Source organism: Plutella xylostella, chromosome 9 (genome assembly GCF_932276165.1).
Source record: "Plutella xylostella chromosome 9, ilPluXylo3.1, whole genome shotgun sequence".
Lineage (NCBI taxonomy): Eukaryota > Metazoa > Arthropoda > Insecta > Lepidoptera > Plutellidae > Plutella > Plutella xylostella.
Window position 1 is genome coordinate 855936 of NC_063989.1, and position 12791 is coordinate 868726.

General features: G+C 41.0%; 1 protein-coding gene across 1 annotated transcript in view; it reads right to left on the reverse strand.

Moving 5' to 3' along the window:
- Positions 1–2707: 2707 nt before the first annotated feature.
- Positions 2708–12791, reverse strand: part of LOC105388903 (neurexin-4) — a 32272-nt gene continuing 22188 nt past the window's right edge. Inside the window, exons 17-26 of the mRNA XM_048623196.1 lie at positions 12293–12429; positions 11785–11936; positions 11249–11439; positions 8527–8667; positions 7790–7969; positions 6811–6944; positions 6265–6475; positions 5766–5897; positions 5291–5382; positions 2708–4843 (exon numbers count right to left, since the gene is read on the reverse strand). Of these exons, the coding sequence (XP_048479153.1) occupies positions 4745–4843; positions 5291–5382; positions 5766–5897; positions 6265–6475; positions 6811–6944; positions 7790–7969; positions 8527–8667; positions 11249–11439; positions 11785–11936; positions 12293–12429 (1469 nt within the window). The 3' untranslated portion in view covers positions 2708–4744. The remainder of the gene's footprint in view (positions 4844–5290; positions 5383–5765; positions 5898–6264; positions 6476–6810; positions 6945–7789; positions 7970–8526; positions 8668–11248; positions 11440–11784; positions 11937–12292; positions 12430–12791) is intronic.

Consider the following 12791-nt stretch of genomic DNA (forward strand, 5'->3'; position numbering starts at 1 on the left):
GATTAGGCAAAAAATCTTATGCCAAAAAAGGTAGAACCTAAAAACTAAAATCCAATTCAGAAAAATTTGCTATTTGACTTATTTTTTTATTCTAATGAGATAGTTTTGACTTCCATCACATAAATGACAACTTTAAGGGGTGAAATATAAAAATAAAACGTTATTAGCTTAAATCTTCAGTTTCAGTCTCTATTAGGTACATATACTTATACCTATTGAAAATAATAGACTCACGGGCAATGAAAAGGTTCCACTGAGAAAAGCACCAAATTACTCCTAAACGGAAAAGGTTAGCTTAATGACGCCTTCTGCAACATTCAAGTACATTTAACAGAGCATCAGGATATTACCAACTAAACACAGTAATATTTTGTTCAATTTTCTAATTTAATGTTTGAAAATATTGGGTCCTTTGGTGTCGGTACCTTGTAAGTGGAACTTTTTTATTGCCCGCGAGTGTAATAATGATAATCATAAATGGGCAGAACAGCTGGCCAGCTGTTGGGCTCTAGGAACTCCAACTATCAGATTCCACAGAGAGAACCCCTGTTCCTCATCTCTGGCTTGCTTTTATTTTAGTGTCCAGAACACTGAAGAGGAACAGCATCTCCCACATTTTGCTTGGCTAGCTTGAGTGGTGTTTCACTAGTGCAAAAATGCTCGTAGAAAAAACTGGAGGTTTTCTTTGGGTTTACTTGTATTGATTGTGTATTGATTGTATTGATAAAGATAAGATAAAAAAATCTTTATTCTGTGTCTAGCATCACAGGGTAGGTATAGTCTAAGCAGGGAATATAATATGTTTGGTTGGCGTCATTTTAATAGGTATGGAATTATTTTGTCAAACGGGTCCCTAAATAATAATTCGACCCCATGAACGCCTTCCACGTGTCTGGGAACCTGGGTACTGGTTCATGGTAAGAGAAGTACAATTATTATGATAAAATGTAATTTTGTGCATTTGTACATTTTGAACCTGAAATGCATATTTGTGCGTATGTGTAGCTGTTTTTTCGAACAAATATTATCATAGAATCATTGTGTTTTGCAAACATTACTATGCTTACAACAAAGATAAGAATGTAATATAACAATGTTGCATAAAATATGTAAAGAAAATTAACTAAATCTGCAAAATAACATTAATTTCTTAATTCGCCCAGTGTCAGGATCAATGTAAGCCGCCGCCGCCATTTTCGTCGCCTAAACTGACTTCAAAAATCAAACACAATTTTTATAGGCATTAACAAAAAATATGCACAAACGATGCGTTTCGGTCATAAGGGCAAAATAAGTTTGACGCAAAAAAAAAAAACAAAATTGAGCGCACATTCGTATCACTCAGGTTCAAAAGGGGTAGAAGATAAAATAAACGTAAATTTTCCTGCCAAGTGGGAATTAAAAACGTGTTACCTACTCTGCGCAAAATGAAAAAGGTATGAGCTGCCCCCCCCTAGCTGAAATCCTGGGTACGCCCTTGTACCTAGTAGTAAAACTTTTAGGAAGAAAAGTTTTCTATTGAAAGTATGCCAAATATGGAGGGTAAACAGCTAACTTGCCAGGCTGTATCTACGAATCCGTGTGGATGGTACCCAGTCTGCCTAATGTTAAGATAGGCACGTAATTCTAAACTTCAATAGGAAGGTTATATAAATATATCAACAGAACACCATTCTCAATGGAGGTGTTTTCAAATATTTTCTTAAAAAATTAAAGGGTTAAATTCTGATGATACAGGGATAACTTTTTATGTTGTTTTCATCTTAATGTTAATCATTAAGATGAAAACAACAAAAAAAGTTATGATGATGATGTTGTTATTATGATGTTTTCGACTTCGTAAACTTATGGGTTTTTAAGAATACGGCCCTGCATTGTGTAATCCAGCCATCTACCCCGCAGTGGCAGCCCTAGCGGCCGTCAGTCAGCGTTTCCGTCGAGAGTGAGGCAGGTGCAGCTAATGCGCTCCTCCACACGCTCACTTTCACCAGAGTGACGCTTGACATGCATCGCGGGACATCGATTCGTGAAAGAGGGGCCGATTCTGGTGATTTGGTACCGAAGTTATGTTCTGTTCGAGTTTTTTGTTAGTTTGGAGCAAATACCTAAGTTGCTTTGAGCAATAGGAAATTAAACTCGGTCTTGATTGCTATGTAATATACTTACTGTTAGTCTATGGCTATGTGTAGAAAAGGAGATAGATACCGTAGCTGAACAGTCGTGATATCTAAGGAATATTGACCAAAGCAGATATTCTGCATATAACTCAAAATGGCTTTGTATGGGTAAATATTGCTGATTTATTATGATTTACAATGAAAAAATATAAAATATGTCGGGCAGGTATCACCGGAATTGCCCCCCAGCTTTGAAAACACCGCAAATGAAAACCTTAGGTTACGTAAGCGGGTTCATTTGTGCAGAACGTCGCAAAGTCAGCTACAAAGGCGTAATACAGATCCGTAGGTACTTTCATTTCATTGCACTTATTGTTGCTGAACCTGAAGGCCTAGCACAAGAAGACACACTTGCGAAGACGTGACAAAAGTTTTCGGCTTCGAGAGCGAGTGCATTCATACTGTGAGTGGGGCAATAGAATGACAAGTACAGTAGTACTAGTACTTGTTATTCTATGGTGGGATCAAGTTTATTTACCCCAGACTTATACATAGAAAGGAGAATACAGAATAAAATTAAAACAGTTCCATAATGTATCTTGTGAAAAATTTATTCGTGATTTTAAAGTACTAAAATAAAACTCTACATCTACACAATGAGTCTCAATGTATGCGGTTACTACTTCGGTGCCTCTTAATTTGTCTGGAAGAGATTAAGGCACATAATCTCACGATCGAATAAAAAACTGTTTAGTCACAACATAAAATACAAAACTATAATTTTTTTAATACAAAATTAATCCCACATAATGTCGCAAATAAAAATATAAATGATTACATCATTATAAGTTAAAAAAAATATTTTGGACGGAAAAATAAAATACTGTTTTGCATAAAATACAAATCTACGCACTAATATTAGCAGTCTAATTTATAATGTCGCGTTTTAAGTAGATTCTTAAATAATAGAAAATTCAGAGAGAACTTAATAAACCCAAAATACTAGTCTACATGAAGTTACGAATGCAGAGTGCTGTTGTAACAGTAGCGCCTAGCTGGCAATTTTTTTTATCTTTGTAAATATTATTTTATTTCAAATAGGTAATTTAACAGATACTATCCTCCGTGTTTTAACAATATAAAGTCATTTCTCATTTTTTATATGGTGAATAAGACTTTTGCTGGACCAATGATAAAACAGCACCCTGTACAAATATCAATCCCTTAATCTAAGTTTCACTTAACTCTGAAAGGCACAGTTCTCGACAGGCCTACTACATTCACTCTTCAGACGTTTTATAATCTGACTAACTTTAATTTTATTAATATTTCGTTTTTATTCGTAACTTCAAGAAACATAACTAAGTAATTACTTATAACTAATATACAATCACTAACAAAATTACGTCAGTTGTATAGTAAAGCAGTTTGCTTGTATTTTAAAAATGCTCTTTTAGATATACCATACAGTATAGTATAGATATAGTAAAACAGCAACTTTAAACTTATCAGATCTGTATAAAAATATAAAACGAGATACATACGATGTCGAATAAACTTTACAAGAAGGCATTTTGGTTTATGGCATAATCGGTGTGTAAAAATATAGCTATCGCATATACGTTTCATACAATATCCATGAGAAAGAAAGAGAAAGCAGTAGCCAAATGGCACTTTATGGGAGAAATAGGTTAGAAGAAGAAAAGCTATGGAGAGATTGAATTTAGGTAATGGTTTACAATATAACAATTACTTCAAAATGGTTGACATTATGAAGCAACGTATTTTATTATACGTTTGAAACATTTGAGAGTTTGACAGTGATAGATGTGATATGGATGATGCGTTTTGTACTATTTCTCGACTAATATCAATTAAATAGTTATATACCTAATATTATAATTTTGTAAATGTGCGATAGATTCTTTCCTCCGGCGTATGTCCACTGAATAGTACGATGGACACTCGCCATCTTTTTGTTTATTAGGCAGTGGAAAAACGTGGTACCTAAGTCTAATGAGTTAAACGCCTTTTAACTTCATCTTTATTTTATGGCAATCTGTCGATTTTGGCCTGTGGTATGTTCTGAATTAGCATATAGGTGTGGTGATATATATTTAAAGAATCGGGATGTCTTTACCCGCTATTTGAAGTGTCATAAATTGCTACGACAACTATTCCCAAACAGAAGGTTACAGTGAAGCCAACTTATCTGACCGCGTCAAATGGCTAAACAGAAGCCAAAATGTATAGCTCAGCTGTCACCGGACCAAGAATGTAGTTGTACAATGTTCCAGATCGCCTAAATTTTGACGTCCTGTTTTTCTTTATACCGCCATGAAGTTAGAAGTGACCGAAAATGGACTGTGGGGTAAACCCCACCCAACATTAGCTCGCTCACCAGCTCGCTTGTCAAATGTGACGTTCCTTGTATGAATCTGACAGATGTTTGACAGGTGAGCGACGCAGCTTAGTGTCGGTGAAGAAAATGACGTTACAGTCATGCCACTGTTTTGCTCGACTTCGGAAGCATCAGATAAGTTGCCTGTCACTACTGCTATGATGAATGTAAACAAGATACAGGATGTGTATGTGCTTGCCACGTGTATGTAAGATACAGGGTGTGCCTATATGAAGAACTCGCGTCGCTTGGTGACGCGCGGGCCGGTGGCGGCGGCGAGTGCGGCCGTGTCCGGGTCGGGGGCGCCGTCCGCGCCGCGCTCCTCCTGCGAACGGATAGTAAAACTTGCATTAGAATTTTACAGAGGTGAATGTATAACAAATACTGCACATTCGGAAAGGGTCGTTTTTGTGCCGTGTCAATTTATGTTGCTAATAAACATAAGCGTGTTTCATAAATGGAAATGAAGATTTTTTTTCCGTTACACCTGTCACACGTCGCCACATTTGCGTCTCTACTGTCGTGCGCATTGTAACGTTGGTATTCTATTCGGAAAATATATCAATATATTTAACTAATCCCATCCCAGCATTGTTTCAGTCCTACTGAATTTGAAGATGGGGTTATAAAAATCCTCCAGAATACCTATAAGTATTTTTATGAACTTATGGTCGACCACGAGTGAAACTTTTACGAGTATCCAGAGCGAAACTCGCGAGTAATAGCTAGAACAGCAATACCTACATAAAGTACATAAAATATATAAACATACCTGGGTGAGGTACTCTCCCTTGTGCCGCGAAAGCGCGCGAACCAACACGATGGCCACCACGATCAGCAGCAGGAATATGAACGCCAGCACCGCTGCAACAAACACATGACATTAGCATACAGTAATATAATATGTAATATGTGGGGACATCTCACACACAGTGACACTTATTCTCAGTTATAGTGCAACATAAAGTCATAATTATACATGATCAGTTGTTAGGTGATAACAATAATGTATATTTACTATAAACTACACAAGAACCTATTACATTACATTGAAGACTAGGGTCCACTTTTGACGTTTGTTACGTAAAAAGAAAGTCCTGTGCTTTCTACTACTAAACTTTTAGTCCTCCTCCTCATAAAACGCTATAAGTATAAATACAGTTCTGGTTTAGAACAATGTTTAGTCCACTGATTTGTGTATAGAGCGTAATTTTTAACACCAAAAAACCAATGCTACATTTACTCACTTCCCAGTATGGCCTCGTCAGTCTTGTGGAAGTCTGGCCCCAGATCGTTGGCGTCGGGCGGCGGCCGCGTCTCGATGGGCTCGGGCGGGTGCGTCACTGGCTCCACTCCGCAGAAGTCCTCGTTTAGGACACCTGAGGAATATGAAGAGTTATGGTGAGATTATGAATGAATAATAATGGCATTAAAGCCGCAGCGTGCCTGGCCGCAACAGCAAGTCGCTCGTAAGTATTTTATACGACAACAAGACCTACGAAAACCGGGCGTATAGTGCCATTGTTGATATAAAATACATTGCAGCAACTTTTGAATTTCGAGGGATCAATTAAAATGAGGGATCGTGTACCACTTTTTGAACAAACTCGTCCTGTCATTGACTAAAAGCCACGCAGCGCTAATCATCCGCCATGGTAGTCTGTAGTTATCATCTATCTCCCCCCACCTCCACCTACTTGAGCGGGTAGATGTCGTCGAACTGTTATCTCCCCTATCTCCGCTCACCTCCGAGACTCCTGACATTAGGCGGCGGGTCCTGCTGGAACAGCAGCTTCAGCGGGTAGATGTCGTCGAACTCGACGCGCGACACGCAGCCCACGAAGCCCTCGTGCATGGACTCGTTGCGCCCCACGTACATGTACTGGATGTTGTTGAATTGAGCGTCGGCTGACTCTTTGATGTTGAAGTTGTACTCTTGGGTCTCGATGTTGTCCACCTGTGGGGTGCGGGAATGATTTAGATATTTTATTTAAAATATGTGAAGGTAAAATAGGTATCAAGAAATCGCAATTGGCTTACGCCCAAGAGCACATAAAAATTGACCTCAGTCAATGACGAAAGGAAAGTGATAAAAATAAGTTATGGCTGTCCATTGTAAAAAAATGATTTCTCCATCTTACAGGTTATTTTACGAAATTTAAATTCTATTAGCCCACCCTTTGATTTTAAGGAAACTGAGATCTGTCTGTCTTACCGAAAGATTTATTGTTTGTGAATTTTTAGTAAACCTACAAGAGCCTGTCAATCTAAACTAAACCTTCACCCACTAACCTGCAACACCATAGTGGCGCCACTGTTCTTCCTTGACAGGCGCACGTCGTGGTACTGTCCTAAACCGAAGTGCTTCCCCGGGAAGATGATCTCCTGCCGTTCGAAGCCGAAGTCGAATACTACTCGAAGGTGGCCTGGGAGAAAATGTTGTGACGTGAGCTTAATGTTGGAAGTGTAACGTGAGGATTGTAAGTCAGGGAAAGTTTATTGTGGGTGTGTATTAACTGTCTGTAAATTTCTGGATAAAGGTTATCAGTCCGTCTGAAAGTTTTTTACCCAGAAAAAAAATAGTTGTTGTGAAATGTGAAATAAATATGCAAAGAATATCTGATCTCTCTATCACTGTCACTGCATCAATCGAGTGGCCCGCAAGCAAAACCTGAAAAGGGTCTACCACATAGATGACATATAGCGAAACGGAGAAAGGACGGTGACGCGACGTCAGCGTGGCGCCGGGTGTTTTAACACATACGTCACACAACGTGTCACGTCGCGTCTAGCATTGCGGAATTGCTTGTATAAAAAAATCCGGCGGAACACAGACATCGCGACGCCATCCTGCTCCGCCTTTAACCTCAATTTAACCACGTAGTCTTTATTGAACAACTTACCGGAGTTGGAGACCTGCAGCGTGAGGTACTCTCCATATATATTGGAGTAGAAGCCCAGCAGGAAGCCCTTGGGGTTGGTGGTGGTGAAGCCGACGCGGATCTTCTCGTTGATCGTGGACCGCCACGAGCCCAGGAAGTCGTATTTTACTATACACTGGTGGATTATGTATCCGAGATCCGCGAATAAATATCTATCTGTAAAGGAATATCGGACCGGGCGGGGAAAGAAGCCGCAAATCTTGGCACAGCTGTCATCTCTAAACACTGCATTATCCAGCCGTTTTAATACATACGACACCGTCACGTCACCGTCACGTCACCATCTTTGTTCCGCTGACTGTCTAACCAGATTATATTTAACCACTTACCCGAGTTCGAGACTTGCAGAGTCAGATACTCTCCAGATATATTGGAGTAGAAGCCCAGCAGGAAGCCCTTGGGGTTGGTGGTGGTGAAGCCGACGCGGATCTTCTCGTTGATGGTAGACCGCCATGAGCCCAGGAAGTCGTATTTTACTATAGAGTTGGGACGCATGTTCACGCCGATCTCTGTAGGGAGAGGAAAGGTTGGTTAGAACAACGTTATAAAGTTGAAAAGAAAATAAAGCCGGTTGCCACACCGTCGATGCCGATGGCTTAGATACATCGACGTAAAGCCAGGGATCTTATAAGATAAATGTGTATTTGTTTATGCATGTTAGTACCTACTAACGGGATGGTTTAATGAGTTTGACATATATTGCATTTTTTCATACACTGTATCGTATTAGCCCCTCATGGTGTGCTTATGTACTGTTGAGTGTATACGAAAGGATCCTCCCCGTGTGACGTAGGCACTTATTAACTGTACAATACATATCCACAGCAGCGAGCAGTCAGAAACTGAAGACTGATATCTGACTGCCCTAAAGCTCGATTTGGATACGCTAAGACGTGATTAATATTAGCTAAAAACACCACAATCCACTTCAACATCATCACTATCCATAACGTCCCCACTGCTGGGGCACGGGTCTACTCCCAATCCAGGAAGGGTTTTAGGTATAATCCACCACGCTGGCCTTGTACGGGTTGGTGGACGCCAATTCAACAACATCAGTACTCACCATCAGCACAGATGGGTCCCTTGAAGGCGGTCCAGCGGCAGTCGCACGAGTACGAGTCGTAGCCCTCGAGGCACGTGCCGTTGTTGAGGCACGGCGACGACGCGCAGCGCCCGTGGCAGCCGAGCGAGATGCCGTATTGACCTGGGGGGAGAATGGATATGTGAATTAATCAGTGGGGGTTGATGATATGCTATATTGACCTTCGGGGAATGTAGGATGGGTCGGTTGGTTAATACAATTTACACACTAGAATATATTCAGTTTAAAAGCATTCACTGTCCAGAGTATCCAGCAATTATTGTGTCTAGTATTTTCTAGTATGTAGGGCGTGCAAAACCGGTTAACCGGTTTTTCCTAAAACCGGTTAACCGGACAATATTTCACGGTTTTTCATAACCGGTTTTGAGAGTTCAAAACCGGAAACCGAAAACCGGGTTTTCACCGGTTTTGATCGTATTTTTATATACTTTTTTACATACATTAGAAGTTGAACCCATAAACTCTAAAAATAAAAGAATTTGTATATCGGTTGGCACACTGATGGACACTAGATTAATGGTGAAACTCATAAAAAAGCACTAAAATATTGTATGGAAATTGAGTGACGATTTTCTGGTGCACATGCCGGCACTCTGCCTAGGCGCAGTAAAGCAAACACGACGTCAGTGACCGATGTGTGCGTGTGAGTTCACACTTTTTGCTGTATGAAAACTTATTGCTGTGTGAAAAAAGGTACTCTGGGTGCACATAATTATAACGTTGAAATCTTGCCCAATAAAGCACAACAAGGTGGTCTTCATACAAACTCTAGGTAAAACAGGACTGCATTGACCGTTGTTGAAAATATAATTGATTGGTGATTGGTCCGACCGATTTCGGCCATGGCGACCACTTCGACCCCTAGTTCTGTTGGCGCGCGTGCGCCCTAAGATGGCTTATATAGCCGATCTTTGCGGCGAACCCCCTTGCACAGTGTGGGCATGTGAGTACGCCGCCGACATAATTATAGTTGATGGCGGCAGGTGGACGAGCTTTTAGCTGGTCGCGTTTCGCGTCTAACTCAGCTTTACGCTGCAGCTCGAATTCGCGTACTCGCCTTGCCACCACCCTGCGCCATTCAGGCCGTTGTGCCGCCAAATCTTCCCAACGAGAGGGCTCAATGTTGCATCTTTTCATGTGCCGCTTCTGAACATCTTTATATCGGAGGAGTTGTCCGCCAGGTTTCCGCTTACCCTCCTCCGAAAATATAATTAGGCCAAGTGCGGGGACTGCATTCGACGTTATGAACTTTTTTCATGAAGTGTTGAGGACGTCAAATCAAATGCAGTCGTGTCCATCAATGAGTAAGGCTTTCTTTCGTTGCGTTGATATGAATAAATCTGTAATACATCAAAAAAACATTCATCATCTTACTGCTACTATAGAGTGGTCGTAAGAATCAGACAATAAATGTTTTTTTTTCAAAATCTGCCTGTATGTTTAAAATATACAATTATTGATGATAACAGAACGATATAAAAACACCATTAAGGTGCCACACACTTTTTGTAGATGTGATAACAGTAAGTACTATGATAATTCTTATTTAACTTTTTTTCCTGTTCACTAAATTATTAATTTGTCATATGGTTGATTAAAAACAGGTAAGTATATCATAAAAAAATGTTTTATTCGTATGTTTTGTGGATATCTCTATCTAAGAATATGGGTTTCTTGTTTAATTAGTACTGTATGACAAAAAATATATAAGTAATATCAAAACCGGTGAAAAACCGGTTAACCGGTTTTGAGACTGAAAACCGAAAATTCAAAACCGGTTTTGAAAACCTTCCGGTTTTGCACGCCCTACTAGTATGTACGTATATTATGTATGTGTTTGCAAGTAAACTGTGAAAAGATTTATGAATATTACTGACAAATTTTGCGCTTCCTTAGATAAGGACAGTATGTTAGAAGTAGTTTTTGATATCTGTCAACTGGAGTAAATTTTAAGTATATGTCTGGCAAAGTTTTCGAGATTCAGCGTTGCGTTAAATATCAACATTGCAGCGATGACGCATTACAGAACAACTTATCGCTTCGATCGATTCAAGGTCCCAGGGGAGAGACTCCATTTGTATGTGTCCCCTGTATGACTAAAACGAAGTTTCGGAGCGTCACGGCGCGAGCCACGACTCCACCTCGCTGTATTAAACGTGCCGATTGCACGACAGCTCTCATTCCTTCATTTTTGTCAGCCTAGAGTAACCTCCCAGGTTCGAATCCCTACCGGCATACTGGCTGAGGCTGTCCTTCCTGTCGGCGGCGGCGCCCAGCACCAGGTTGGACGACAGCCGCCCGCCCATCACCAGGTTGGACGACAGCCGCTCGCCCCCGCCCAGCTCCTTCTTCAACGAGCCCTTTGTACGCTAACTCCACATTCATAAGTGTCTTAATACACGCTCGTCGGTTGCGAATCACGAATATTGTCGTCTCAAGTCGATAGCGTTATTCGATAGCAATTTGATCAGCGCCCCTGTCGGTAACGTTAGAAACAAGTAAAACGCAACCAGTGACCTACCGAATCTACCGAATCCCTATCGACTTAAGTCGATAATATTCGTGAGGCGCATACTTATTAGGCTCTTCTTGAGTATGTTGCCTATCTAGTCGACAGCATTTAATCATCTTGGATTCTTCTTATTCCATTCGCGACACTTTTTGGCCCATTCACTATAGTTACCTGCATACTGGCTGAGGCTGACGGGGCGTCCGTTGAGCAGCAGCGCGCGCACGCAGCCCACGAAGCCGTCCTTCCTGTCGGCGGCGGCGCCCAGCACCAGGTTGGACGACAGCCGCAGCGCCCGCGCCGCCGAGCGCCCTGTCCGGATTTCGTTCTTTAGGGCGCCGTCGACGACGACTCGGGCTTCTTTTCTGTGGGGAAAGTTTATGTGTTAGTGGTGATGTTTGAAACATAAGATAAGAATTTGGGATATGGCTTAGTGAGGTTGGATGAAAAATATAGAGCAGAGCTTCTTGAAAGTGGCCCATGAATAGCATGGGTATTTTGTTACTCTTTCGCGGGTAAACAGCTAAAGCAATTTTCATGAAATTTAGTTAGATTACCCATATTGGCTACTTTTATTCCGAAATTGCGACAGGAAAACATTATTATAAAGGAGAGTTAACAGGCTACCTAATCGTCTCTATGATAGACACGGAATGCCACTGGTTCATACCTGTTCCTCTCTATAGACACGGAGTGCCAGTGGTTCATACCTGTTCCTCTCTATAGACACGGAGTGCCACTGGTTGTCGGCCAAGCGGCCGCTGGTCTCCACGGACACCCCGAGCGGCGTGTCCCCCACTTGGAACTGGAACTGGAGCTGGTCTCCGCCGATGATGGACAGCTTTATGTAGTCTTGCGGGCCCTGCGGAGAGTGGGATGTTGTTATAAACGATACAATCATTCAGTATTCTTTGGTAAACTTCGGTAAGACACAAATTAATGAAAGAGAATATGGAAAAGAGAAACTTATATATCTGCCAGTACGACAACCCCAGTGTTCTACGGCCAATAGATAATTGAGGTTCTAGTAAAGTCATATCTGTTTTAACAACATATCGACCTGTTATTGGCTTCCTTTTGCAACACGCACGCTCAATCTTTTAAAATAACTGCAAGTGGGAGGGAGACGTCGTATCGGAATCGATTTGAATGCGAGTACTTCCATATTTGTGCGATATGAACGTATTCTGACTAATCACACCAATCGTCATCACTCACCAAAGCGTGCAACAGCACGGCGTTCTCCCGGGTGGTCTTGAACTCGAAGTAGATGTCGCCACTGTGGCCGAGGTCGAACGCGGGGAGCGAGATGATCGCGTCCGATATGCGGAATGTCACTGCGTTGCTGAATAGATCTGTAGGGTGAGGGAGGTTTGTAAATAGTGGTAGTTATACGAAGGATGTTTAAACCGGATCTGTTTGTGTTTTATTAATTTAAAACGTTACCAGCAGGGGCGGTTGTCATAAACTAATCGGCTACAGGTGTTATGAATATATCAGTAAGGCTAGAAATGAAACTGATGACAATAATATTATGAAAAAAATATTTCGTGTGCCATCGTTCTTAGAGCAAAAGCATTAATGACTATGTAGGCCCAGCAATAAAAGCCATGAGAACATGAAGTTATATGGTTCTGGTTTTGTGTTATCAACCTGAGAACTTTACAAAGTAAAAAAGGAATGACGCAACAAAACGATTTGGTATACATCAAAAGCT